This window comes from Daldinia vernicosa, assembly GCF_022497035.1.
Source record: "Daldinia vernicosa strain CBS 139.73 unplaced genomic scaffold F5Y00scaffold_13, whole genome shotgun sequence".
Lineage (NCBI taxonomy): Eukaryota > Fungi > Ascomycota > Sordariomycetes > Xylariales > Hypoxylaceae > Daldinia > Daldinia vernicosa.
This window is the reverse complement of record NW_025953929.1, coordinates 698,078-709,708: the sequence shown is the minus strand read 5'-3', so window position 1 is coordinate 709,708 and position 11,631 is coordinate 698,078. Positions and strand designations below refer to the sequence as shown.

The 11,631-nt window shown below is 49.1% G+C and overlaps 2 protein-coding genes across 2 annotated transcripts; one reads left to right on the top strand and one right to left on the bottom strand.

Moving 5' to 3' along the window:
• Positions 1 to 3,483: 3,483 nt before the first annotated feature.
• Positions 3,484 to 5,108, top strand: F5Y00DRAFT_260328 (uncharacterized protein; the record flags this gene model as incomplete). Its single annotated transcript, XM_048011001.1, has 3 exons — positions 3,484 to 3,595; positions 3,649 to 3,833; positions 3,885 to 5,108. 3 exons carry the CDS (start codon positions 3,484 to 3,486, stop codon positions 5,106 to 5,108), a joined length of 1,521 nt encoding a protein of 506 aa, XP_047866807.1.
• Positions 5,109 to 9,158: 4,050 nt separating this feature from the next.
• F5Y00DRAFT_232262 (carboxyl transferase) lies at positions 9,159 to 11,631 on the bottom strand. The gene is made up of 3 exons (XM_048007147.1): positions 10,848 to 11,631; positions 9,732 to 10,767; positions 9,159 to 9,624 (listed from the first exon to the last, which is right to left on the bottom strand). Exons 1-3 carry the CDS (start codon positions 11,408 to 11,410, stop codon positions 9,502 to 9,504), a joined length of 1,722 nt encoding a protein of 573 aa, XP_047866806.1. The 5' UTR covers positions 11,411 to 11,631; the 3' UTR covers positions 9,159 to 9,501.

Here is an 11,631-nt window from a genome sequence, read left to right as displayed (position 1 = left end):
CTTCTGTTCGGGATCTTGAAATTATAAGAGAGTCCTTGGATTTTCACGAGGGCTCGGCTCCTTTGAAGAAGGCAAAAGCAAGGCAGTTCGGTGTGAGCACTTGCGCCCGTGGTGCACATTGCTTTTATTGAAAATGTGGAGTTGCTCTATATGTGTAATTGTTATCTTTTTAGGTCCTTCGTTGTCAAGCGAGTCCTGGAGCGTGCTGTATGTAGATCGGTGAAGCACTTGTCGCAGGAAAGGGCGGGGAATAGAGACTTAATATCTTTCAGCCGGATGCGACCCCTCTATGAGGGATTCTTAATTCGATCCCGGGCATAAAATTGCGTCAGGTCCCTCATGACACTAAGGCATATGAACCCCATTGTCGCTAGCCTTCCTATCTGTGAGGAGGTCACGGGAGGGGATTGCTGTGGTGATGCTTGCGCTCTGCATTCTAGCCAATAGTTGGTCTCTGGCAGTCTGGGTATAAGAAAAGCGCTGTAGGTAAGCAGGTCACACGACCTTCAACATCCCCCGCAGGAGAGCAGATCTGTAAAGCCGGAGATGAGGAAAAAAATCCACAAAAGGAAATGAAAGGTTTCGATGGCGCAATGGGAATAGAAAACACTTAACTGCGCGCAGACAGAAAACGGTAGCTGGCCTAGGGAGGGGGCCAACTAAACATGCCTATCATACCTACCTAGGCCGGTAAGCTGCTCTGATCTCACAGCACTTCGCACTTCGAACGGGGAGTTTCCGTATGGCCAAAACCTAGCGCATCGAATTTGATAATTTTCAATCTTCCTCGCAAAGCACGGCGTAGCCGTCCAGTGGACCAGCGACCGCAGTAGCACCGTCCACCGCTCCCAAAAATAGGTAGGTTATTGAATCCAAGATAGCGGTGTGCGAAGAGTACTGGAAGTAGGCGGCATATCAAGTGCGATATTCGTAGAGCCCGTGTTGATCCACCGGAGTCTGACTAGACTTTCTTAAGGAACGCTGCGCTTTTGGTAGGAACATTGCGCTCCTAATAGTGTCGAAATGGATAATCTGTACCATGAAATCGAGTCGGATGATGATTAAGTGCCGAGTAATAGCTGGGCACAAAGCGACCGCGGATCTTGCGAGTCAGTGACGACATCTAAGTCAAGTGACAAGGGATGGTTATGATCGGTGATGCTCCCTGGGAAGGAGTTTGACTGTATCATGTATGTCCTATTTGCGCCGTTGCATCATTATTTCTTCGTTGGGATAAGTACTTTGTCAAATTCAGATAGTGGATGCGGAAAAGGATCTGTCTCCGTCGGGTTTGAGATGAGAGAAGCTCGATGGAAGCCCCCCTGACTACCTAGATAGCGCATTCTGAGCATTCTAGAACCCTGGGCAATTCTAGTAACAGAAGCTAGATTCGCCGAAGACGTGGGGGGGACAAATCGACGCCAAAACCCTTGCTTTGCTGGATACCTAGTTTAGGTAAACTACGCACTTGGAATTCGAAATCCTTTCCATTTAAGAGCAGTATGTATGTATTCGAGGCATTTGTGCGAGTTGGCAGCTGCATGGGTACATAGCTGTAACCAGTAAAAGGGACACTTCCCTCTGGATGATGCTGGCCGTACTCACGATCGACCTAAGCGAGCCCATAAGTGGATGCATACTTCTCTTATTATATTGTTATCTTTTTCGAGGTCCTGTGAGCCCTTCGTAGACTAATGAGATTTGCCCATATGTAAGTGCGTGCGATCCGGGTCCGTGATCCGGTCCACCACTCATGTTGTTGCTGGTGGTGGTTAGCCTTTAAGGCCAAGGATTAATAAGGTGGACGATGAAAAAACCATGTCATAAGTCTTGTCCGAGTTCCTGGGGCAATCCGAGACGACTAAATTCCTTGGATAGAAGTTAGGCTAGGCAACCTGCGGCGCCATAGACTTTATGGAACTAGGTTAACAGGTACCTAGGTAGGTAGGTAAGGTTAGGGTAATCTGAACTTTGAAGCCGCTTGTGCATTTCTCTCAAGAGAACATGGAAATTTTGAGCTTGCGTCATGGGTACCTATCTGGTAGTTCCCCTCTTAACCTTTGAACCATTGATAGATGAGGTTCAATTCAGAGGATTCGCGAGAAAGTATAATGTAGGATGGACGGAGATAGAATGGAGTCCAGGTAATAACGGCGAAAAAAAGCCGAGGATGCTGGACCTTCAGACTTCATAAAGTCCGCTAGGGTCCTTGATCTTTAGCGGGTCGTACCCACCGTAGACCCCTAAAGCGTTAGTGCTTGCTTTCTACCGAAGCCGCCAAAAGTCTGCTTTTGCACCTAGCACCTATTACAGGTCATACCTGCATGTCTGAGTAGCCCGAGGAGCCTGGGAGCCTGGGGTTAATAATACATAGTACATACCGACCCAAGGTGGAAGGCGCTTCGCGGCTCCAGACAGAGGGAAATAGCAAGAATAGGTCAATGTAGTACCGCAACGGGTACCTTCATGTCCCATTGCCATTGCCATTGCCATTGACATTGCCATCCCTTGAGAGGCAGGTACGTTAATACAGGTTAGGTACTCACCCTCATACTTACTTCCTTAGGTACATGTACCTACCTGATCTTTTGCTCAATTTTCCCTTTCCCATCGAAGCTTGTGAAAATTACGCCCTTTCTCCTACACTTCATACTAACTTCATACATATTTCCTTCCAAAATACATACGCCGTCTTCTAGACGCCAACGAGGCAGTTGACGATGATCTGTCTACCTCTATCCTGAATACTGATAATAACTACGCCGCATTCTTTTGCCTTTTGAGCTATTGACTTATTATTTTCCAAAATTCAACTATCCCCCTTAGTTCCGAGCTCAACTCTGTTCAGAGCGCATTGTCGCCGGCGGAACTGCTCAGTCTGTTCGCGTATTTACTCACCAACTTAGCTACCCTACCAGTTACCTATGTCGTGGCTTTGAGGATAATTTCTACCGTCGTTATTTTTAATATTTTACGCCTACCAGTTGGCTCTACAGCTGCATAGGACGTCCGGGACCATCCCGTATCCAATTGCTCTCAGAGTTGTTGACGTGTTACCGCAGACGGGCAAACAGATGACCAGTTCCCGGTTGCTCTTTTTCGTGTCTCAGCATTCCGCTTGGGTTCCAGCGTGTTTGCTGGCTACCGGACCCCTTCGACTGGTCCAGAATACCGTTGTTGTTCTAGGCTACTCGATGCATTAGAGTGAGACCACTTGTGTGGAGCAGTACCCATCCTCGGACAAGCTGAATTCTCAGCGTGGACTAGCTTAGCGAGTATTGGGCGGCAAGTTCCACGGCGGCTCCCAGCTGATGAGGCGATCAGATCAGCCTTACCTGCTCAAGTTTTTGACATCTCAACTATGAATCGCAGAGTCCAAAGGACTACGGAGTGTATAATCTTTAATATCCGTCGCTACCGGAAGCTCGCGGTAGAGGTGAGCTTCCTGGTCGACGCTACCCGATTCAGCTGTACCCGGTCAAGATGGCGGACATGATTTTGCCCAAGGGCATTGTGTTCAATAAAAACGATATTTACGAGGAGATAGCAAAGTACGACATTGTTCCACTAAGCCAGATACTTGCGGCTTGCCATGGTCAAGATAGTTCCTAACCATACTTGGTGTAATTAATACTAATTGGTCTACAGTCTTTACTACAACATCCCGAGAACTTATCGATCCCACTGCGAGACGGCTCGAAAACTTCTGGACTCGCGTCTTAGGCGGTGACCGTCGCTATCTTTCAGGAAAAGTGATTTCACGACTTTTTAAAAGTATCTCCGAGGAAGAAAGTTTCGTTAAATTACGGGGTCCGGCGAATCGATACGAGCCGGTAAGTTTTGTGGTGTCAAAGAGTGACCTATACTAACGACGAGTCCAAAAGCCTTCACCTGACTTGAAAGCCGACCCACCCGCAGAAGTCCAAGCCAAGCCTGAGACACCTGGACATGTGTCTTCTGAGTCTGGGTTGAAAGCCAAGGCCGAGGCTATCAAGACTGCACCATCATCCGTGGTGAAACGACCACATCCCATCTTGAAGAAACCTAGGGGGCCTTCGCATTCCGGGCCGCGACCTACAGCACGGTTTGTATCACCACCGGGATCTGATGGCGAGGCCAATGATAGCAAGGATAGTGAGCCTGCTTCATCTGGGAGCACAGCGGTGAATCATAGTGGTGGTTCTAAACGTTTTACTAGTTCACCAGCCAAGGAGGAAAGGAGAAAGACGACCCATACCACACCAAAGAAGAAGACGGCTGGATTTGTAGCTTCTAGTGCTTCTCGAAGAAGACCTGCAATGCCTCGGCGGATTAGTTCTCAGTCTTCTACCGCCGTGAGCGGAGCCGAGGCCGGGTCTAAAGAAGGAAGCACTTCGCTTGGTTCGAGACAGTCCGAATCACAAGGCTCTACTACGACAATTCCAGAGAAATCAAGCAAGGGGATATCTTCGAGGGGAAGAGAAGCGAGTGAACAGCTGAGCGCAAAGGCAGCAGGAAAACGACCGGCCACTTTCTCACCCGATAAACCCAGCGCTTCGAAACCAGGTAGTTCGCAGACAGGTAGTGCTGACAGCCAGCGGTTGATAGCCCAAGAAGAGCGTGTCGATGCGATGAAGTCGAACCTTGCGACGGACGACGCGAATAGTACTGTGATAAACGATGCCAGTCCTGTGAAGACGAGTCGACGTGGGTCCGGTCATAGGCGGAGCGATACACAAGAGCAGCCGCGTCCCGATGTCTCGCCTTTCATGGCTCGATCGAGATCAGACGTTGGCTCCACACGACGTAGCTCACAGGAGTCAGTTGGCGGCCTTGCTCCACCTCATAGTATGACATCGTCGAGCACGGCGACAGTAACAAATACGACAGTGCAAGGAACGATTATAGAGTATGACGAGAACCCACCGCGCGGTGAGATGGTCTCGAGTACAATGCAAGGACAGGAGGGAGATGCCGAAACCAGTTCCCGAAGGTCCGGTAGCTCCGTGCTCGATTCGCGATTTACTCCTACTCAACCAAGTGCAACACCGACGGTACCGCTCGGCCGGTCCAAAAGTCAACTTACCCTGCTCCTCGAGCGTAAGGGTGACAAGAAACCTCGTCGGTAATAGTTTTTATTGGTACACGATTCCAACGTTACGTAGCCATGAGTATTGGTTTAACAGGTATTATACAGCAATTATAGCGGGCTTAAAAAGTTGTTAAGCGTGTGTATATTTACGGCGAAAATGTGTTTCTCTAGAGGATATTAAAAGGAGAAAGGGAAACTCAGAAGCATTGGCATTTACATACAATGCATCGTATCGGCGTTATCTTTTATCATGCAAATCAGCGTTGGGGGAGGCGTTTTGCTTTTGGCGGCCACAATTGTTCGAGCTGTTATACGGAAGTGTACATGTACGTGTCACCAGAATTCATGTTCCTATTCAGGCTATTTGGTTGGAAAGATGTGCATATGTGAGGTCGTTTGACGTTGAGCCCGCGTTGCCAACGTATGGCTTAAGACTCCAGACAGCTATGCTGCTGTGTGCGGCGTCAGCGGGCTGTTGAGACTATCTGCAGACAAGCCCGACTGATAAAAGGAGTTGAGCGCATATTCCTTTTTGGGGCAACCCGCCATTCTTCTCCACCATCCTTATCGACATCTAGAATGCTAGTATTGGCAGGTTAGCCAAAGGCTTAAAGGCTAGGTTAACCTGTACACTATTAATCTAGCACGATTCTCGAGTACCATTGGGTAGTCTAGAACCCCCGCTGTGGATGGGCAGGCTCTTTGGGTCAGAAGGTCAGGCTAGACTAACGGATCCCAATGGATCCTAGGTCGTACAATACATTTTACATAGTATTAGCATCCGTATAGTAGGTACATTGGGTACTCATATGCACAACATTTGCTAGCAGAGCTGCAAGGGCAAATGCCGCCGCAAACCGAATCAAAAGGCGGAAGTGTAGAAAAGGAACATGGTCTGTCTACAAGGATATGGTTATTTGACCTGCCAGGTCTAGAAATCTTCCTTTCTTCCATTGCGGCGGGCTCCGTCTTCCAAGCCGCCTCACCTAGGTAGGTAGTAGGTAGCAGGCAAGTCATCCATACCGAAGAAAGGATTATTTCACCGATATTTCCCTAATTAACCCGAGCAACCCGGTAACCCAGTTTACGTGGCCCAAAAGACCAGAGGCAAGGAAAACAGCAAGAAAGGGTTGAGCGGAAAGAAGATATGCAGTTTGAATAGCGGGTTTTACGGAACTTGTCGTAATTAATTACCTACATACCTAAACATACATACATGGTAGGTAGGTAGGTCTCCTATGTATGTAGGTATGTACCTAATCTACGAACATGTGGCGCCGTTGTGCGCCCGGTTGCATCCCGAAACTACGGGACCATAATACGCAGAGACACGAGCCAACCAGCAACGGACCAAGTTTGGTGGTTGTGATCGCAATCTATGTATTTACATACATACATACACAGATACATACCTACCTAACATAGTCAGGGAGACGCCAAGTCCTTCCAGAACGGAAAGAATGCCACCCCACGTTTCTGCGGTCCCTCGATCCCTGCTGATACCCGAAAGCGTTCACCGGAACTATATATGTATGTAGAACAAACAGGGCCCCCCCCCCTTTGGTTTTGTCCGGTCGAAAAGAGGGCCAGGGCCCTGGCGCGCAACGAACGAACCTACCCCAGCCCGGAGCCGCGCAACGTGATGTCAACGGCCCCTGTCCAGTCGAGTCGAGAGTCTTGACGACCGACAGACACCCACTTGCGGAGCGGATGGATGGGATGGGATGGATGGGCTTTGTTGTATGTATGTAGTGTGGACTTGTGCACGTGTATGAACTGGAGCCGTGGTGCTATTATATATTGATATGTGTTAATGTTTTATTTTTATTTTTAAATCAGATATATTAGGTATGTATGTGTAAAGGCTTAGTTATTAGGCGATGACGAAGACGAAGCCGTAGATACATAGATGTTGGTAAATGGGAATGGGAATATCTAAGCGGAGAATACCCCCGTGCTGGGTGGGATACGAATAGGTAACGAATACCTAACGGATATTTACCTCCTACGGTACGTCGGACACTACTAATAGAACAGCCACGCCTTATACATACTACACTACTAGGCACGCGTGATATATTTATTACACGCCAAGGTCTCGTCGCTTACATAGCTTAGGTACTACTCGGCTGCTAGCCAACGGTTAGGTAAGGTCCGGATGTGCCGAGATATTTACTTAGACTTACCTGCCTTTTTACGTGATGCTTCGTTGTTATTTCATATAATGATTAAGTAAGATACTGGATGTAGAGTTTTCAAAGTAGTAATTGTCCTATCTTTTTTTTTTGGGAAACTACTTTATTCGCCTTCTTTGCCCCGTTTCCGGACTACGCATAGGATTGGGTCTTGTTGGTGCGAATGCTAAATCCATCTTTTTATGTACATATGTCGGGTATGAGCAAATACGCACGGCGCATGTGGGATCGATGACATAAGGCGACGGGATCGCCATTCCCGCGGCGGTCCGGGTTGGTGGTGTACATATGGGTCTCTGAAAGGTTTTCTTTCTTTTCTTTCTTTTTTTTCTACTCCTCGTCATTGTGTACCTAATCTACCTACTCTCAATCAAGTCTCATCACCCCCTTTTTTCTTTTTTTTTCGGTCTTCTTACCTTTACGAGAAAAAAGCTTCCTTACATACATATGATATGGTACGATGTACCCTTTTAAACATATATATCTAAGGTTTGACGAGATGTAGATCTCGTCGTGCTGCGGTTCCGAGGTTGTGGGGGCTGGTAGGTAAGGCGGAATCCTACCATCTTACAAGATCCAGGTACCTTAGATGCCGGCACGCGATTCGTCGAGGGGGGCTTTGCGCTTCGATATAGGCGCATACGTGAATACATAGTAGAGTTGTATAGAAGGATCGCTGATTCAGGAACGTTACCCGATGTTCTTTTTTTTTTTTTTTTTTTTGTCTTGGTGTGGTGAGGTTAACTTGGCTTAGCTTAGCCAAGCTCTTGCTTATGTGTTATGTATTATATTATATTATTTATTATTTGTTATACTCTTACTAATAAGCAAGTCGGGGAGATATGTATAGATGAGCTGCGGACCTATCAATCAACTTTCCCCAGCAGGATCGTCCGCCCATATCGGCCCAGGCACGGCACGCTCGTTCGGATTTCGCGCCAGCCACCCTGTCAGCTTACACTTACACCGCATACCGCTACACGTAGTGCCAACAAGCGCAAACGTTGCCTGCCGTGTGGGAGATCCCGCGTCGTGTCATGATATGTATATGTGAGATCCGTAAAGGGGGAAATTGATATGTGACATACATACATGGCTTCCCTCGGGGCGACGAATGTACCCAACGTACGTATATCCCTTGCGGAATTCCGCCTGCGAGTACAATACCATCCCCATCCCCATCCCTTCCAGCCGTTGCTGCGGGAGGGGCCGCATTAAACCCCACGTCATTCACATTCGTGTAACGACCCCGTACTTATTCATGCGTCATGCGTATATATAGGGTATATACCTATGCACGTATGTACCTAATATACTATATTTTTATATTATATGTAGGTCATATGCTGGTCTCTACACGAAACCATCTGCTGGCCTTGCCTACACCGACCTACGTATATGTAAGGAGCCGGGAGGGCACCGAACGAAAAGTCGTATTAATACCGAAGTTGGGAGTTGTCCCCGTGCCCGTGCCTCACAAGAGGGGGACAAGAAATAAAAGAAAAAAAAAAGGATCGTCATCATCCTATTTCGAATCCTTCAGTTTGGTACCCGATGGTCCCGGGCAAGCAAGCAATCAATCAAGCAAGGGATGGGACGGCTTGGCTTCTTCCATGGCTCTCGCAGAGTTGCACTTAGCGACGGCTACGCGCACACGCGGCATCGTATATCTACATACATCTAAGTAGGAGAGGCGCCAAACATCTCGTATTCTACAGAATAACTACCTACCTAACCTAAACGTACGAAGTACCTTATGTTAGGAAGGGTTCTGAGGGCGTGAACGCTTGAGACAAGTGTGCTGATGTGGAATTCGGAGGAGTTTCGACGAGGAAAGCGTTCATCAGCCCATAAAACACATACATGAGCAGCAACAACTAAAGATGTGGGATCGTGAAGTTTGAATTTGCCTTAGGTAGGTAGATAGATATGAACTCAATGACTTGTCTTTCGACACATATCCGTTTCATTGCAGGGACGGACCCTGATGGGCAGGACCCTAATGATCCCGAAAAAACACGACAATGGGGCAAAGTCCTCACTCAGGGGTGGAAGCGGTCAAGTTTCCATAACCCTTTTTTGCAGAGCCCGCTCACCGCCTTGAACTTTGCTAGTTCGCTATCTACGGTCTATCATAGGATAGGTAAGAAGTCCGCAGATCGTATATCGTGCCCATTAGCATCCCTACCCTTTGAACAGCGCGTAAATTCAGCTCGTCGGGTGTGGTTCGTTACACTACATCCGGAAGACCCCAAATCTGGTATCACCGGGCTGGACATCGTTCCTACCCGATAGTGCGGCTCTCAACCCCAATCCAAGGTAGCGCCGCGTGTGTTGCGGCGGAATAACGCCATCGTCCTGTGTAGTAGAATCGTGTCAGTAGGTATAGATAGATACGTAAGCGATGACGATATAGGCAGTTTAGGATTGGCGCGTGACCCTTCACGGATCCCACGATGACTTACCCATAACCTCGCCGAGGAATACACAGCATCGCTCTCGCGCTCGATCCGGTCTCTTAGCTCCGGATCTGACTTCTGGCCCACCGCCTCCATGACGTTGGCAAGCTGCTCTCCGCCCATAACCCCGATACGTGCGTTGGGCCACATCCAGAGGAACCGCGGACTATACGCACGCCCGCACATGCCATAGTTTCCGGCGCCGTAGCTCCCTCCCACGACGACCGTAAACTTGGGGACATCGGCGCACGCGACCGCCGTCACCAGCTTAGCGCCGTGCTTAGCGATCCCGTCTCGTTCCGCCTGCGCGCCGACCATGAACCCGCTGATGTTCTGCAGGAAGACTAGCGGGATACCGCGCTGCGCACATAACTCGATGAAGTGGGCGCCCTTCTGCGCCGATGTCCCGAATAAGATTCCGTTGTTGGCCACGATGCCGACGCGGTGTCCGTAGATGCTCGCGAAGCCCGTAACTAGGGTAGTGCCGTAGTCGCGCTTGAACTCGGCAAAGTGCGAGCCGTCGACGATTCGTGCGATAACTTCGTGGATGGGTAACGGTTTCCGTAGGTTCGTCGACGCTATGCCGAGCAGTTCCGAAGCTGGATATAAGGGTTCGGAATAGCTTGTTTGAGTTGGGACGGCCTTGTGCGGCCAGTTTAGGTTGCTAATACATCTCCTAGCGAGCACAATGGCATGTGCGTCGTCTACGGCTAGGTAATCCGACACGCCGGATACGGAGGTGTGCATAGCGCCACCGCCAAGTTCTTCGGCTGATACTTCTTCGCCCGTGGCAGCCTTGACGAGAGGCGGTCCGGCTAGAAAGATGTGGCCTTGTCCCTCTACGATGATGTTCTCGTCGCTCATAGCAGGGACGTAGGCGCCACCTGCCGTACATAGACCCATGACCACAGAGACCTGGGGAATTCCTTGAGAGCTCATCCTCGCCTGGTTGTAGAAGATACGACCAAAATGCTCCCTATCTGGGAAGACATCTGACTGATGAGGCAGGTTTGCACCGCCAGAATCCACCAGATATATGCAGCTATTTCAGTGTTAATCTAAATAGACTAGACTTTACTAGATTATCTAGGTAGTTAAGCCATTAATAAAAGCTTTACTTACGGTAACTTATTTTCCTGAGCTACGGCCTGGGCTCTCAGATGCTTCTTCACAGTAATGGGGTAATAAGTACCGCCCTTTACCGTGCTGTCGTTCGCAACAATCACACAGGTTACGCCCTCTACGACACCAATCCCAGTAATAATACCTCCCGCCGGTACGTCTGCCTCTGGGTAGAGCTCGTAACCAGCCAGGGGCGACAATTCCATAAACGTCGTCCCGGGATCTATCAATGCCGTAACTCGATCCCGTGGCAACATCTTCTTCCTCGCTATGTGCTTATCCCTTGCTTTCGCGGGGCCGCCCTGCTGTGCCGAGCGCGTCAGCTGCTCTAGGCGGGCCATGGCTTCATTCATAAGCCGCTCATTCTCCTTGAACTCGTCCGAGGTTGAGTCTACGTTGCTCTGTATTACGGAAATCGCGTTCGCTTGGTACGGGGCCGTATAAGACGCGATTGCTCGAGCAGACAGACGGACATGAGGGGCTCGGCGGGGGTATCGTGTACAATGTCGGGTCAATTGGCGTGAGAAGCCTAGGAGATCCCTCGAACATCGTGGTATAGACATCTTGGCGATGGTGTACGTCCTGCTACATACTGCTGCGAAAGGGAGTTACGTAGAAAGGAAACTACATAGGTAATTTAGGTAACATGGAATGTTGAAAGATGGGGAGCTGACGTCGGGAAACGAGGGAAGCTTTGAGGCGGATACCGCTTATAGCCGCTATGCCGAGGTTTACCGTCATCCGTTTACATCTTGGGGGAAGGAATAAGCCGAGGGTTATCAGC

What these genes read in the sequence shown, in the direction of transcription:
- F5Y00DRAFT_232262 (XM_048007147.1), bottom strand. Translation starts at nt 11,410, where the DNA reads ATGTCTATACCACGATGTTCGAGGGATCTCCTAGGCTTCTCACGCCAA. An exon ending in GCTCAGGAAAATAAGTTACC is followed by an intron (nt 10,768 to 10,847) that starts GTAAGTAAAGCT and finishes ACACTGAAATAG; the next exon opens with CTGCATATATCTGGTGGATT. An exon ending in ATTCCTCGGCGAGGTTATGG is followed by an intron (nt 9,625 to 9,731) that starts GTAAGTCATCGT and finishes TCTACTACACAG; the next exon opens with GACGATGGCGTTATTCCGCC.